Genomic DNA, 17147 nt, shown 5'->3' with positions numbered 1-17147 from the left:
ACTTAAATTCTGCCAAGTCACTGGTTTTCCTGGCTAGCTCAGGCAACCCATTCCATGCTCTAATAGCACTAGGGAAGAAGGAGTATTGGTACAAATTTGTCCTAGCATATGGGACGAGGAATGTGCCTTTATCTTTGTGTCTTTCAGAGTATTTTATTAAATTTTGTTTTTGTATTTGAAGATTATGGTTCAGTGTTTTATGTATAATTGCATCCTCTGTTTGGGACCCCTCAAGTTAAGAAAACATTAAGAAACTGGAACCGACACAAAATAGAGCAGTGAGATTCATAACAAACGAATATTCACATTTGACTAGAGTGACACCTTTAGTAAAATCACTAAATTTAGAAAGCCTTCAGGATAGAAGACTCTAAAGTAAAGTAGCAATTATACACAAAACACTGAACCATTATCTTCAAATACAAAATTTAATAAAGTACTCAGAAAGACACAAAGATAAGTCAAATTCCTCGTTCTAGCTAGGACAAATTGTGTACAAATGCTCCTTCTTCCCTAATGCTATTAGAGCATGGAATGGGTTGCCTGATTCAGCCATGAAAACCAATGACTAGGCAGAATTTAAGTCATTGGTTAACATGCATGACTAGATGCATGACGCCTAGGACGCAATCATCCTATTTTTTGAAGTAACGTTGTCCCCTGGCAATCAAATCATTAAATAGGAACTATCTGATATAAACTTTGTCACATGTAAATTATGAGTGAGTCCGGCGTGAATGTACATTTTGGTTTCTTATGTTTTTTGTTTGGGGTAATGCACAAATTGTAAGATAGATTTCCACGTGGACAATAAATATTATTATTATTTGATAAGATAAGACTAGAATGATTGAAAATAGGTGAAAAGTTGCATGAATATTGTCAGTATTTATTATAATAATCCTGGGTTAACTGACTTGGCATCAATGACAAAGAAGGAAACTACAAACAAACAAACAATGAATTCAGTCAAGAGGAATTTTGATTTATGCAGGCTTGAATTCCACTGTACATTGATTATTTGACTATGGGACAAAACTAATGCAAGTATCAAGAGAGATATGTGTACACACAAGCAACCTAGATTACATTATTTTTATTTTGTATTTAATTCATCTGTAAGAAGGTGTGTCTATGCTTTAGCCTCACAGTGGCACCTTTCGCAATCTTTCATATAAATACATTGAGGCTCTTAGAACAAAAATAAACATACAGTATGAGTAACACATAAAATAGCTATTTATTATATTAAACAAAATATCTGACAATATCAAAGTAAGTATATGTTTAAACTCTAATAGTATTTGTCCCTTTATAAGATTATGATGGACAGAATGGTACTGATGTGAAAAAGTGAAAGTGAAAAGGTATTAAATTATAAATATTTTTTAAAATCTGTTGTAATAATAATTTTTTGTTTTGTTTTATCAATGCATTTCAAGGCAGTAATTTTTTTTGCAAACAATTTACAAAATTATGGGTAAAGATTTTCTGCAACAAAAAAATTTCAACCTTTTTTTTTCCACATATTTACTATTTTAGCTAGATATCAACTTTGCTAAGTTTTATAATGATTCACGGATCATTGTAACATATGTATGTCATAAAAAAAAAAGTCTACCAAAGTAGACAACTGACAAAAAACCAATACATGTATTTTATATAGACAGTTCATTTAGTTTAGGAGTGCTACTGGCCAACTTCCCTTGTTGAATATAGATGAGGGAAAGTCTGCAATGTGGTTAAAACATTTCATTGTCATACACATAGGAAACATACATGTACAGAATTTTTCAACATAGTCTCCCCTTGTTTGTCAATGCACTTGGTTCACCATTGCACAAGCTTTCTGGAGATTTTTGATTTAGCTAGAGTCTGAAGTGCACCACCTCTTTCAACATTGAATCTCAATTGGGACCCATCTTGCACAGACCTTATGAAACCCGGTCTGTTATGTAAGATTTCATAGACAGAACCATGATTAATTTGCAATGTGCCACTCTATTAATAGTTACTTGTGTGTTTAAGAGAATTATGTCAAGTGCACATTCAATGATTTCCTCGATGTGGTAAATGATGGTCTGGCTCCATCATCATGCTTAACATTTGATGATTGTCTAATTTTTCAATCCATTCTTTGACAATCTAATAATGCAACGCACTATTCCCGTACTGTATCGAAAGTCTTCAATGAATTTCAGCCCTTGGTAACCTTTCAACCACAAAAACTTTTTAAAAAATATCATCTTTGAACCATGTTGCTTTTCTTTGATGCAAACAGAGCATGGAGCAGCCATGCTTAATGACACAACAGCGACAATAGAACTAATTTAGCAGGAACTAACATGTGCAGTCGTAATCATTAACGCAGAGGTCATGTACGCTTCTTAGCAAAAAAAATAAAAAAATACTATCAACATAAAGAGCAATTTGATATAATAGTTGATATCCCATTGTATGATGATATACACAGACATGTCTGGAGAATTCATTAATAAGTGACAAATTCAAATTTTAAAAATCTGAATACAATAAAATATACAAAAAATAACAGTACATTTATTATTAATATAAACTTGTGATGATTAATTTAATCAAGATGAAAATGTCAATCTCAATATAAGTAAATATTTTATTCAGGTCAAGCCCTTGGCCCAGCCAAACTTCTCTCAGACCCACGAAGATTTTAAGGCAGATACCTGGCATTTTGACTAATTTTGAACTTTGGGCAGATGGAGCTGTTCATATAGAAGAGGCTGTACTTGTGATTTCAAACCCAAGCACTCTTACCCAAGCAATCTTGGAGTTCTATGGTATTCTCTCAACCAGCACCTGCAACCAAGTGGGTTGCCAACTGTAATGTATAGTATGTCTACGAATCAAATTAGTTAAGAGAGTGACCATTATCTTTTATTTTACACCCAGGAATGCACCTCAGAGAGGACACTGCGGGAATACCAATTGTGTCTAGGAACAAGAGCCATACATCAATGTATATAAACTTACTAAATTATCTCCCCTCATATACAAAATGTGTACAAATGAAAGCACTGCAATTCAAACAGATGAAAGATGCCATCTGTGACATAGAACAAGGCTGTCTTGAAAATAGTTTGACAATATAAGGCAACCATAACAAAGACTTAGACTTAAATAGCTTTTAGTTTTACATTTCATTGGGAAACTGAAGAAAATCTGTATCTTCTGTTTGTTGAATACTAAGTAGACTTTGTTGACACCAGCATAAAACATGGATACCATATGTTTCAAAGGGTAGAAAAACATCTTTATTCTACACACACCAAAATTCACTTATTCAATGTTTACATTTCAACCCTTGCAAAGTTGATGACAAGCTCATTTCAATAATGTATTTGACTTAATTAACATGATGTAAAGACATTATTTAAAAATCTCCTTTCTGTGTCTTCAGACAAGAACAAATAAATTTATTTGCCAGCTTATTTAGTATCACTTTATCATGCACTTTGGAAACTTATGAGAAGTGTAACCAACACTGAAAATATGGTTGCAAATCTAAACTAATCAAAGACTTCTCAGTTCATGGAAGTATTAGACTGAAATAGGCTTTCAACAGTTATTCAATATTTGTAGACACAAAAAAATTTAGACAATGTAAGAAACCTTAAAGCAAGTAAAATACACGTTACTAAGTGACACTCAGGACATGAAGTGAAATAGTGCTGACTAGAGTTTCCAGAATTGTGCAATAGTAAAAACTGTCATTAAGTGAATGAAAAGAAAAGGTTTGTCTAATCATCACTGGCATTACCTTGTATTTAATTACATCATGAAAAAGTTCTACATATTACTGATATGAATGCAATACAAAATGATAAAAATATACATTTCATACAATTTGTTTAGCTTGTATAACTATTTGAAAATGTACGGACGAGACTGATGGCAATAATAAAAACATTTTTTTTAAACATGTTTTTTTACAGAAACAATAATTCTTCAAATAAAATATTAGTAACCACTTTAAGTTGTCGGGTAAAATTTCGAGAATAACTTTCAAAACGAGCTTAGTAAAAACATTGTTCATAGAGAAAGATCCCTTATCACAACCTAGTGGCTATGTCTTCGACTCCGAAGATTAAGGGTGAGTTCATTGTTTCACCTCTCTGCATATTTTTTTCTGCATCTCTTATCTATCATCACAACCTATTTGAATAACAAAAAAAAAAAAAAAAAAGATAGCCTATAAACTGCTGATGTATGAATAAATGAGACTATTTAAATTATGTATCACAACCAAGAAAAAAAACCCAAGTTCATCCCCAGAAGTTTGTTTAAATATTGAACCAGAGTATATATACTAATTTGCAATGCTTCATTTAAGTGTAAGTGTATTTCTGTACAGTTGTTATTATAAGACACAATAATTCTATAGAATGTAAAAGTTTCACTTTCAACAAATAAGTGAAGATTCCCTAAATAAAACTAATAACCCATCAGGGAAAGATTTATTATTTTTAGTAGTGTTTCTTTAATCTACTATACACCAAGACCATTATTACCGTTACGTAAAAACAACAAAAATTATGAAGGGATGCACTATTAACACAACTGTATTCAGTATAGTAAATGTAATAGCTGCTTGGTTTCACCAAAAGTACAGTATTATCTTACAAAAATTCTATTTGTAACAAAAATATTACAATCCCAAACAGCTTTTTCTAATGTGTTTTACAAAATTGTCAATAAAATACAATTTTAAAACAAGCTGGTACTGCAAACATAGATTGCTGGGATTTAATATAATATTAGTATAAAAACAACGTGGCATTTATGATGACGCCAGCTCCCCAGGATAAACAGTGTTCAACAAAAAACATTATCAACATCATAAAAGCCTTTTTATATTAGCTACCATTACAAAAGTAAATTAGACCATTGCAACAATCTGAGCTTGGGGAAGTATTTTTTTTTCTTCTCAAATGTTCTGATACAACGGGAAAAAAGATAAAAAGAAATATAGGTCAGCAACACGAGGCAGTCAGAAAAATCTGGCAAGAAAATCAAAGGTCAAAGCTCATTCCTGTGAGATGAAAGAATGTAAACACATGTCTTGTTATAATCCTGATCAGAAATTGAAATGTTTTTCTGTTAACATCCACGAGAAGTGTCTTTCACGCGATGTCTGACCTTTCACACTGCAAGTCTGTCATGTGACAAAATGTTTCATGACGACTGGAACAAGCATTCAATTAAGCAGACGTCAAATATGCTCAGCAAGCACAGTTGGATTCTGACGTCTGCTGTTGTCCTGGTTCCTGTCGGTCTGGCAGTTTTAGAGCCTGGCTTCCTGCAAACATGTCTGGTGGTTGCTGAGATATGAGAGAGCCCATCCCACTGTTAGGGACTGTCTCATACAGGTGGATCAGTTGCTTGGAAACTTGAAGAAAAGCATCTTCAATACCTGTGTAATACAAATAAATGGCTTTGAAATAACTGGCAAAGGTCATTTTAATAAAAGGAGACAGCGATGGGAAGACAACATAAAAGAATGGACAAGCCTGCAATGGATAGGGGACAATTAACAGATCATGTGTGATGCCCCAAGTTGCAATAGGTGAAGGTAATATCTAAATCATTTTTCTTTTAAGAAAAATAATTTTAGATTTCTTTTGTGTCAAAGAAACATTTGTCGTCTTTTTTAAAAAAAATATCTCTTATAAACTAATAATCATTTTAAAAACTTTTGCAATGATTATAGGAAAGATTAAGCACATTAAAATCAGGAAATACTGGCTTATTATTTGCTTTTACTATCTGAGAAACATATCAAAGTAACATAATAATTATTGGTAAAATTTAAATTTGGGGCAAGACAGGATGAAAGGGGGAGACACTAAATACTAATAAAAGTACCAGTACCTGTGTTTTTTAAGGCTGAGGTTTCATAAAATAGAGCATTTATTGAGCTGGCGTACTCTGCTGCATCTTCTTTACTGACTTTTCTCCCACTGTCAAGGTCACTCTTATTTCCCAGGAGACATAAAACTGAGGAAACATTATTACATTTACAAAGAAATAAAACAACATTAGTTGAACTAGAGAGTAAATGTATGTATGTATGTATATGTGTGTGTATGTATGTATGTGTGTATCTATATGTGTGTGTGTGTGGGGGGGGGGGGAGAATGATTGTCTCCCTTCAAGAACTTCCACTTTTCAGAGAAAAGGTTAAGAATATGACAAAACATAGATAGGAGGCTGAGCAGTAAAACGCTTTGCTTCTGAACTAGGGGTCCTGGTTTCAAATCCTGGTGAAGACTGGGATTTTTAATTTCTAAATCTTTGGGTGCCTCTGAGTCCACCCAGTTCTAATGGATACCTGACATTAGTTAGGGAAAAGTATAGGTGGTTGGTCATTGTGCTGGCCACATTTAAAATCATCTGCCCTATAGATCAAAAAGGTCCGAAAGGAGAACTTTCACTTTAAAACATAGATACGTTAAAAGAAGACTTGAACCATGGACCTCTAAACTAGCCCCATTGCCAAGCAGGGACCTGGTCCCAGTCTACTACCTACCTGGACCATTCAAGTCCCCAAAAAAGAATGTTTCAAGTCAGTATTTTTAGCAACCTCAAAGCTTATCTCTATTTGGTCATTATTTTCTTCACCCAGGAACCTTGCTTCTTACAACTGATAATATTTGTTGATTGTAAAGTAAGTAAGATGACATCTAGAATGACAAAGGAGAGATTTACCTATTGGTGTGTCCACATTTTTCTTGAGTTCTGAAGATAGAAATAAAAATAATGTATTTTAAAAATTAAAGAACTTAAAGAAATTACATAATTAGCTGATTTTGAATGGGGTAATGTTACTGCACTTGAAATTACTTTCTTGTCTAATCATGACATGTATAATTACTACTTTACTTTTAAGTCTTCTAGCCTGAAGGCTTTCAAAATTTAATGATTTTAGTGAAGGTGTTACTATAGTCAAATGTGAATATTCATTTGTTATGAATCTCACTGCTCTATTTTGTGTCTGTTCCAGTTTCTTAATGTTTTCTTGAGTTGAGGGATCCCAAACAGAGGATGCATATTTACGGACAATTAAGATTATTATTATTTTATTATTGACCTAACCATGGTTAAATAATAGTTTAGTTTTATGTTTTTATTTGATTTGTAGAAATTTCTTATAAAAAGCCCTAATGTTTGATTTTTTAATAGTTTCATCAATATGGGGATTCCATGATATTTTTTTATTTATTATAATACCTAGTTATTTCGCATTTTTGGTCTGGATTAAGATGGGGTATTCAAAGAAGATGTTTACAGTTTCATAAGGGTGGGCACTGTGTCTACAAAGGGGTAGGTGTGTGAGATTTATTTTGTTAAGACGGTAATTTAACAGAAGTGTGTGTCATGTTCTTGAAAGATTGTAGATGGCTTTTGCGGGGGAGGAAGTTACCCAATTCATAACAATCAATTTTAATTTTGTTTAAAGCTTACAATGTGAAACTAGGGCCACATTTTACTAGAGTAACACCATTAGTAAAATCCCTAAGAGAAGACTAAAAAGGAAAGCAGCAATTATCAATAAACAATTACTTTAAAATACAAAACCAAACAAAATACTTGAAAAGACATAAGATAAAGGCACATTTCTTATTCCATATGCAAGGACAAATTAGTGTAAGTGCTCCTTTTTCTCTATTGCCATTAGAGAAAGGAATGGGTGGCCTGAATCAGTTAAGAAAATCAATGATTCAGCAGAGTGTCTCAAATTAACATGCTGACTGGGTTAACACATGAAGAAGCATAGGAAACAATAATCTTCTGTTTTGAAGGAACCTCTGTAATTTATATTCAATTTATAGTGAGATAACTGGTATGCCATTCTGCATGTGATCACAATGGTCCCATGTTTAAATCCTGTCAACTTCCATCCCCTGCTGTCCCGCAGGGTGTTTGGACTAGGACATAAAAATATTTATTTCTGAAGGAACATCCAAAATTTTATAAAAAACAGAACAGCCATCAAGATACAAATGGGAAATGGTTTTGTGCTTGTATATAAGCAGGAAAATTCCTATCTAGACCTGTCTGTATACAAGAAAAATACTTTTAAAGGTCTCAGTCAGATTTATAAAGATTTGATAGAAGGACTTACAACTGGTGCACTAATTCAGGTTGTGTAATACTTATACCGGATATATTGAAATTATATGGTGTCAATGAATTTGTCTAAAAACAAGTGTGTCAGCTACAAAGGAAGCTTCACAATTATTTGAAGTAATCTGTTGAAATGTTCATCAAATATTAGTTCTAGTGAAGTCTAGTTAACCATCCTGACAGATGGAAAGCCTAAAAGAGAAACAATCCCAAAGTCACATTACAGAATCATCAGGTGACACCATCCATCCACATAAATAGATGTGAAAGAAGAAACCTTAGTTTCAAACTGACCTTTGACCCAGTCTTTGATGTCATAGAAACTCTCCAATGATGTGATGTCATAGACCAACATAGCAGCATTGGCCTTCCTGTAATACATTGGAGCCTGAAATTAAAAAAAAAATCAGAACATTTAAGATTTGGTTATAACTGACAGAAAGCATTGCTATTTCTTTTTTAATGTACTCCTAAAAACAATATAAGAGATGAATCTTTCTTTTTTTACCGGTTAAGATTAATTAATACTAGATCATCTGGGTTTGCAAAGACCTTCCTTCCGGGAACAGTACCAGGAAAAAGTAAAAGAGGCAGACAGAGAAAGCGATGGGAGGACAGCATAAAAGAATGGACGGGCCTGCCATTGAAACAGGTTCTAAACAGGGCAAAAGACAGGGAGGAATGGAGAAAGACAGTCGATGAGTCTTGCTTGGTGCCCCAACGGTCCAAAAGACTAAGGCATAGGTAAAGGTAAAAAAATACTGGATTTCAAACATAGACCTGATATCAGTTAAAAGCAATCAATTATACATGGAACATTAATAGATTAATTGAAGTCATTCAAAACAATCCCAAAGGTGGGTCCCATGATGACAACTGTAAAAAAAAAAAAACACATTTAAACTGTATGTTGATATCATGACGCACTCAGGGCTTGGAAAGACCTTCCTACAAGGAGCAGAACCAGAGAAAAGAAGAAGAAACAGACCAAAAAAAAAAAGGAATATGAAGAAAACAAATTATGGACGGGCCTGTCTTTGAAAAAGATTCTGAGCAAGGAAAAAGGCAGAGAGGAACGCAGAAAGATGATCGACAGACCATGTGAGGCTCAACAAAGTAAGATATTGATGAATGTGACAGGGTCACCAGAATCATGTATTTCAAAATCCCAGTATAAATATAAATTGAGAAACTGAGGAGGCTATACTATTTCAGAAAAACTAAACAATGTTAAGATAATTTTTATAGAATTTATTTTAACTTTTAGAACTTGCGCACACTACTTGCTATTTTATTTTGTTTCAGCGTTTAAAATTTGTTCCCAGTTTTAGTGTTTTCCAGTGAAATTGAAAAGTTTTTGTTTCTATTTTCTACTTTTGGAATGTTCCTTCAGACACATAGATTATTACGTCCTAGCCTGAGGTGATTGAGAGGTCAAGCGCTAGTCTTCTGAACCTAGGGGGTCCTTTGACATTGAAAAAGTAAAGGTAGTTAGTCAATGTGCTGGCCGCATGACACCCTAGTTAACTGTAGGCCACAGAAACAGATAACATTATCTTCCCTACAAATTGTAAGGTCTGAAAAGGGGGAGGGAGCTATACTTTATAGCTCCTGGAGGTTCACAGAGGATGGAAGCATTGTCACATTTTAAAGCACTAACCACAAAACTCCGCAGTCATCCATCCGTTTGATAATAGACATTTTCGTTTCCAATAAACACAAACTTACCTACAAAAAAATGATAAATCAATTCTTTTGAGTAACTAAACATTTTTTTTTCTTTTGAGAATTTAAATCTTTGTGTATGTGTGTGACAATAATTTACAAGTCAGGTTACATAAAAAAGGTCATAGACAATTGAACAGTCCAGAATAAAATATTATTACCATAGATCTAAACCGTTCCTGTCCCGCTGTGTCCCAGACCTGAAGTTTGACTCTGTATTGTTCAAGTGTCCTACAACAGTGACAAGAGAAATCATTTTTTTTTTATCAATGACATACAAAAAGATTTTTAAAAAATACAGCTTGATGTAGTAAGTAAGTCAACAACAATGTTTACAGATTACTTTAAACAGTATGATGTAGTAAGTAAGTCAACAACAATGTTTACAGATTACTTTAAACAGTTTGATGTAGTAAGTAAGTCAACAACAATGTTTACAGATTACTTTAAACAGTTTGATATAGTAAGTAAGTCAACAACAATGTTTACAGATTACTTTAAACAGTTTGATGTAGTAAGTCTCTTTATCAACAACAATGTTTACAGATTACTTTAAACAGTTTGATGTAGTAAGTCTCTTTATCAACAACAATGTTTACAGATTACTTTAAACAGCTTGATGCAGTAAGTAAGTCAACAACAATGTTTACAGATTACTTTAAATAGTTTGATGTAGTAAGTCTCTTTATCAACAACAATGTTTACAGATTACTTTAAACTAGTTCTCCCACGTACAATTTGTAAGTGAAGAAAGATGCTCCAATAGTCGGGCTCACGGCTTTACTGAACATGCCACCAACATAACGAATGACTACACTGGTTTTGCCCACTCCTGAAAAGATAATAACTTTCTTTGATCAGCGGTACTTGGAAGACAATGATAATGTGCATATATTATGTTAAAGAGAATAACTTTTTTGATCAGGATAATTAGAAGACATTGGTAATGTGCATATATTATGTTAAAGAGAATAACTTTCTTTGTTTTATTAGAGAACATTATAAAACCCTGAACAGTCTGACATGTGCCATAGTGGCACCCATGGGGCCCTTTCAGCCATTTCCCTGAATGCCCATATAGCCAGCTTGCACCTGGTGTAGGACATACTTATCTTCTCTCTTGAAGTAACATCTGTAATTTATAAGATAAAAAGATACTTATATACTCTACATCTGCCCGAAGCTCCCGGTTTTGTGGCGCCAGGTATCCGCCTTCACCCCTTCACCTGTTAGTAAGAGCAGTTTCGCCGGGCTTAATATCTAAGCCACACGAGCAGGCCAGGTGCTGGACTTAGTTGTCAGAGGCTATTTGAGACGCATGCCATTAGGAGTATTTTATAGACAATGGGAGCTTAACCCCATTGACACCCCTGGCCATGACAACCTTTGAAACCGAAAGATATCTTATATGCTGAGCTTGTGGAAGGAGTCAGACCCAAGGGCCGCCCAAGACTAACATATAGAGATGTCTGCAAGCGAGACATGAGAGCCGCAGGCATCAGCGAAAGTATGTGGGAAAACATAGCCAAAGACCGGAGTGCATGGAGACAGACTGTGCGTGCTGGGACAACCCTTGCTGAGAACAAAAGAATTGAAGCGGCTTTAATCAAGAGGGATAAAAAGAAAGCTGCCCTGTCTGTTAGCCCTAAATCAGAGGCATACACATGTACGAATTGTGGCAAAGTCTGCCGTTCTAGAATTGGCTTGATTAGCCACACCAGATTCTGCCCCGTCTCAAGATTAAGCCAAAACCAGTGACTCATTTGGGTGCATCCATTGCCTTTCGAGACAAAAGGAGCCATATATATATATATATACTCTACACAAGCAGCTTAGTCTACTGACTAACACTCTAAGAAGTAACACACAGTAATTACAGGTAGGTGAGTAAAGATCACAACTGGACTTTATCTATTTTGGTTAACTAGACTGCACTATGTTGAAAGAGATGATGAGTAAGAAAGCTATGAACATTGAAGAAATCTTGACCTCAAGTCAGGAGGAAGGAGAGTCAAATAAAAAATGTGTTCCTCTACCATCAATGCAAATGTCACCTTTACAGTCATTGTATGTGGACAGGAATGTCTCTCCAGAAATGGGTTCTTAACTCTTTCTCTCCTAACTGACGATACCAACGTTAATTCCACCAGAATATGGTAAATAATTACGGAGAGAAAGAGTTAAGTCACATGAAAAAGTACTCTATCAAATGAACCATGGTCATTCAACGACTGAAGGAGGCCAACATATTAGTCAGATACATGAAAACTGGTAAAGACATAGGGTTGTATAACTGTTGTTAAATAGTTAGGTCGTCCAGACATTAAATACATATATAAATTATTTTTTTTTAATTAAATATATTTTCCCAATGTTTCATTCTTTCCAAGTCTTTTTCTATGTTGTCATTTTGTTGACTCAGTTCAATAAATAAAAGGTTATCCACTCTGTCTATGTACACTTTTTGTTTTTCAGGTATAAACCATAAAAAATGGTTCCATTAAAAAAAAAATTTTTTTTCATGTTTAAATTATTTTTTTCCCCTCCTACACTGACAACTTCTTAATATAATTGCTATTAAGTTATACTAATAGATTACTAGTTTGTAGGTTTACTGAATAAATACTTATGTCAGGGAAGAACAAGGAAACTATTGTTAATGCTGCAAATTAATTTCTCATATCTTAAAAGTCCTTACATGCATGCCAATATTACAATAAGCATGAACATTTACAGCTGAAAAAAATGCTGATTTTGTAATAAGAAAACTATTTTAAAAAAAAATTTATTACTTAGATACATGATAATTCATGGGGTGACCTTGGCCTTCTCTTCCTTCTCCTAGTCCCACAATACTTTTATTAATAGAGGAATAGATTTCTTATTTTTTATCATGTCCCTACGAAGGAGTGTTTTATTGTTGTTATAATGATGACTGTTACATCACTGGGGAATAAATAGTTTAGTTGTCCATCATCCAAGTATAAGATCATCATCTGTCTCTTGACTTTCGTCAAGGGGTGTTATGACAGTTTGCGCAACCAAACTCCTACACCTTTCCCAGTCAATAACTGTTCGTAGCAGGATATTTAGATAGAGGCCAGTTCATTCTATTACATTGACCAGCCAGCTCTGTACTTTGAAGGATGTCTTTCCACAATTCAGCTTTCATCTCTTAACAGTATTGGGGAGTTTCTTCTTTTTAACCAGCCAGAGTGTTGACTTGTAAAAGTATAAACTCATTTGTCTTCTTTTCCTGGTATTTGATGCCCACCAGTTCTAGTATTACTCACAAAGGCTTGATTTTTTCTTTTAGCCTTAGCATTCAGCGTCCATTTTTTTACAACCATATGAGAGTACAGACACCACAAGCTAAGAATACAATTTTAGTTTTACTTGGAAGCTGATAAGACTGATTGGTTATGGCTACATTCTTATATGTTTGCTAACTGCAGAACTAGAGGAAAGGAAGATCCTAGCAATGAAATTAAGTTTTTAGACAAGGATTCTAGGTATCACCTACAAATACTGGATCGAAAAGGAAGAGATTAGAAACAAGGGGACCCAATGATGACCTGCTAACTGTCAGGGTGGGGGATAACAGTTTAAATAGGGTATGATATTACGGCCCCGTGCTTCCCACCCTGAACAGTGCAAACCAAAGTTAATATTATCTGCATAGGAAACAGTGACTGACTAACACTGAATAAAGGTTATTCAACTGAACATTTAGTGAATACAACAATTGTTCAACGATAGCGATCAGTTAACTTACATTAGCTAAAAACAAAATCGTAAGTTTAGAAATTCAATGAGCAAATGAAATATTATGATGAACGAATAATAGATCTAGTAGCTTTTACAAGGCAAGTACAAGTTATATTCAAAGAAACTATAGCACACCTTAAACTCAGTGCCACAGTCGATCAGGGCTCGCAACACCCACACCCTAACACCATGGGTGATAGTCAAATACCAAGCCTACAGACTCGACTCCTCACAGTCCCAAGCCTGCGTCCCCAATACTGGGGAAGAAAACAACTGCAACAAAAGATCCGCCATCAGCACAACCACAACAGAGGCAAAGAAGAAAATGACATCAACAAAAGCGCGTTCTTAGGAATTTAGAATGCACAAACCATTATGGTGCACAAAAGAGAATCATCACAAGCAGCTCTAGATGCACACGAAACTAACCACTATAAAAAAATGCAAACTGAAACTCTATAGCCCACAACGAGATCCTCAAGGCTCACAAGGACCTTTCTTCAGGGAACAGTTACAGAAAAAAAGAAGAGGCAGACAAAGAAAGCAATGGAAAAGCAACATAAAAGAAAGGAATTCAATGTGTGTTTATTGTTTACAACTTTTAATGTTTATTAATTTTTTTTACATTGATATCGTCTTGTGTTACAGATGGAAGAAAAGAATAATTTGTGATTATGGTTTATGACTACTAAGAAGGATTTTTTTCTGTAGCATTTACTCTCAAAGGCTTGAATTCTTCTTTCTGCCACAGCGTTCAGTGTCAGGCTGATGCAGAAGAACAAAAACTAAGTTGAACCTATCATAAACACAATCACTCTGCCTTTGCCATATTTCAAGTATCAGTTGATGTGTTGAGATCAAATGAAGGTAATAGGTAATATATGCAATTTAACTATTTGAAATTTAAAGCATTATTCTAACGGTTTAGAGTAGCTTCATCAGAAATAAAAAATATTTTAAAAAATGTTAACTATATTGTTATTGTACACTAGTTACGCTAGGTTGTCAATTGTAGTCAAACTGAATTTCCATTTGATTGGATCAATAAAAATTATCTTATCTTAAACTGCAATTATTGAGCATGAAAAATTGAAGACTTAGTCGAATTACCAATGCCTCCAGAAGAAAAGAAAAAAAAAATCAATGTGTTGTCCACAGATCAAACCACTAGCAAGACTTTCAGGAGAAGGCACTTCATTCACATAAAATTTCATGAATGTAACATTTGGTTGTTCCACTATAATTAGTTATAATGCAATGTAGACAGCGAAATGATTTTGTGGCCTAATAAATCTGATATTTGAGACGCACAAGAAAATGTAAACTTACGCTGGATAAAAGCAAGGAAAATCTTTGTGATCCTTTGGAGTTTATCTGTCACTATTGATATTGGAAATATCACAATAAACTAAATCTAGATTATCTCGAAATGGAAATTGAACAATTCATTTTCTTGATGAGCACTGTTGCTTTAACTGTTTCTATGTTGGAAATATTACAGAGATTATTTCCAAGAAAATTGTGTGTTTATCTGTAACTCCTTTAATTGAATACACAACATAAAAAGACGACAATAAACATTATGTGATCATTTCATAAGACATCTGTCTTCTTTAAAAGATCATGAAATAAATTTAATTTGAATTTTTTTTTTTTGTACTTTTAGGGATGACATTATTTTTATTGCATTTTTTTAAAACCATGATATAAATAGAAAGATGTTTACATATTAAAATCCTTGATTTCTTTTCCTGTACTATTATAAACTATTATAAAATCTATCAAATTTGGTAATAATGTCATTCATTTTGTAATACATGTTTTGTATAATATAAAATTTTTTGTTTGAAAAAAACAAACAACAAAACATTTCAGTTAATGAATACAAACATATTTCATTTTGATTTGGCTAGAATTGTGTTATAAAAATGAATAGGCCAATAGAAAAACAGTCCTCTTTGTCTTAGCTTAAGAATCTAGACTAGAAATGAAATCTGCTAAGATAAATTTAGAATTTAAATCTAGATCTGATCCCTCTATACTCTATATTATACAAAACATGTATTACAAAATTTTACATTACTTTTTTATTACAATAAATTACATGATTACAGATTATTTCTATCTTTTGTCATAGATCTAGAGTATAGGTTATTATAGTTATAGACTAGAATTGACTAGATTAATAATAAACTAGATTAAAGTAAAGAAAGTTGATATATAAAGTCTAGAGTCTAGAATCTATTTATCTTATAATCTTAATCTAGATCTAGTCTAGTTTCAGATTACATTAAGTTATAGGACTCTATAGTCATTTTGTGATTGATTAAAATCAATGTTTAATAGATCTATAGATAATATATTTAATGTGCTAACTAATGATTGAAAGTTACCTTGTGAACCTAACACCACCACTTTCGCCTCTAGAGATTTCATGTTTAGATCATTCATTTCCGGTTAGACTATTGATTTCCTTTGTTGAAATTAAATCTAGAGTCTATTTTTAAATAACGTAATCTAGAAAGATGCTTTTGTAGTAGTCGATGTGTTTTTTTCCCCCACCACTAAGATAGTTAAGTAATGAGTCACTGATAAAACTAAAAGATTAAACCTTCGCCATCTTGATGTTGTTTGTAAACAAGGAAATCCTATTGATGACCATTTCCGGTTTCATTTTTTTTTCTTTTCGTTTCTTTTTTCACAAGAGTGTATTTCAATAATAATAATAATAAAAAAAGGTTGATTTGGAAGATTCAGAACATAGAGTTATATATACTACTAGTCAACCGGCGACGGCGGCGTAGTATACGCCGCTATTTTGCATGGCCGGTCATCATCATCAAAGCGCCTATAAAGGTCGATACTTTTCCCATTATCAAAGTGCCTGTAAAGGTCGATACTTTTCCAAGATCAAAGTGCCTATAAAGGTCGATACTTTTGCCATCATCATAGCGCCTTTAAAGGTCGATAATATCCCATCATCATAGCGCCTTTAAAGGTCAATACTTTTCACATCATCAAAGTGCCTATAAAGGTCGATACTTTTCACATCATCAAAGCGCCTATAAAGGTCGATACTTTTCACATCATCAAAGTGCCTATAAAGGTCGATACTTTTCACATCATCAAAGTGCCTAAAAAGGTCAATACTTTTCACATCATCAAAGTACCTATAAAGGTCGATACTTTTCACATCATCAAAGTGCCTATAAAGGTCGATACTTTTCCCATCATCAAAGTACCTATAAAGGTCAATACTTTTCCCACCATCAAAGTGCCTATAAAGGTCAATACTTTTTACATCATCAAATTCCCTATAAAGGTCAATACTTTTCCCATCATCAAAGTGCCTGTAAAGGTCGATACTTTTCCCATCATCAAAGTGCCTATAAAGGTCAATACTTTTCACATCATCAAAGCGCCTATAAAGGTCAATACTTTTCCCATCATCAAAGTGCCTGTAAAGGTCGATACTTTTCCCATCATCAAAGTGC

General features: G+C 33.6%; 1 protein-coding gene across 1 annotated transcript; it reads right to left on the bottom strand.

Annotated features, from left to right (window-relative positions):
- Positions 1-868: 868 nt before the first annotated feature.
- On the bottom strand, positions 869-16304 carry LOC106070657 (ras-related protein Rab-22A-like). Its single transcript, XM_056017052.1, has 7 exons — positions 16047-16304; positions 10621-10717; positions 10047-10116; positions 8455-8548; positions 6742-6771; positions 5905-6030; positions 869-5446 (listed from the first exon to the last, which is right to left on the bottom strand). The coding sequence occupies exons 1-7, from the start codon at positions 16102-16104 to the stop codon at positions 5256-5258; spliced, it is 666 nt and encodes a 221-aa protein (XP_055873027.1). The 5' UTR covers positions 16105-16304; the 3' UTR covers positions 869-5255.
- Positions 16305-17147: the final 843 nt, after the last annotated feature.

The sequence above is a fragment of the Biomphalaria glabrata genome, chromosome 18 (genome assembly GCF_947242115.1).
Source record: "Biomphalaria glabrata chromosome 18, xgBioGlab47.1, whole genome shotgun sequence".
NCBI classification, from domain to species: Eukaryota; Metazoa; Mollusca; class Gastropoda; family Planorbidae; genus Biomphalaria; species Biomphalaria glabrata.
This window is presented reverse-complemented; position numbering and strand designations above follow the sequence as displayed.

Coding starts and splice junctions, on each gene's coding strand:
- LOC106070657 (XM_056017052.1), bottom strand. CDS start 16,104: ATGAATGATCTAAACATGAAATCTCTAGAGGCGAAAGTGGTGGTGTTA. Junction 10,718..16,046: donor GGTGGTGTTAGGTTCACAAG/GTAACTTTCAAT, acceptor TTATCTTTTCAG/GAGTGGGCAAAACCAGTGTA. Junction 6,031..6,741: donor AAATGTGGACACACCAATAG/GTAAATCTCTCC, acceptor ATGTTTCCTCAG/TTTTATGTCTCCTGGGAAAT.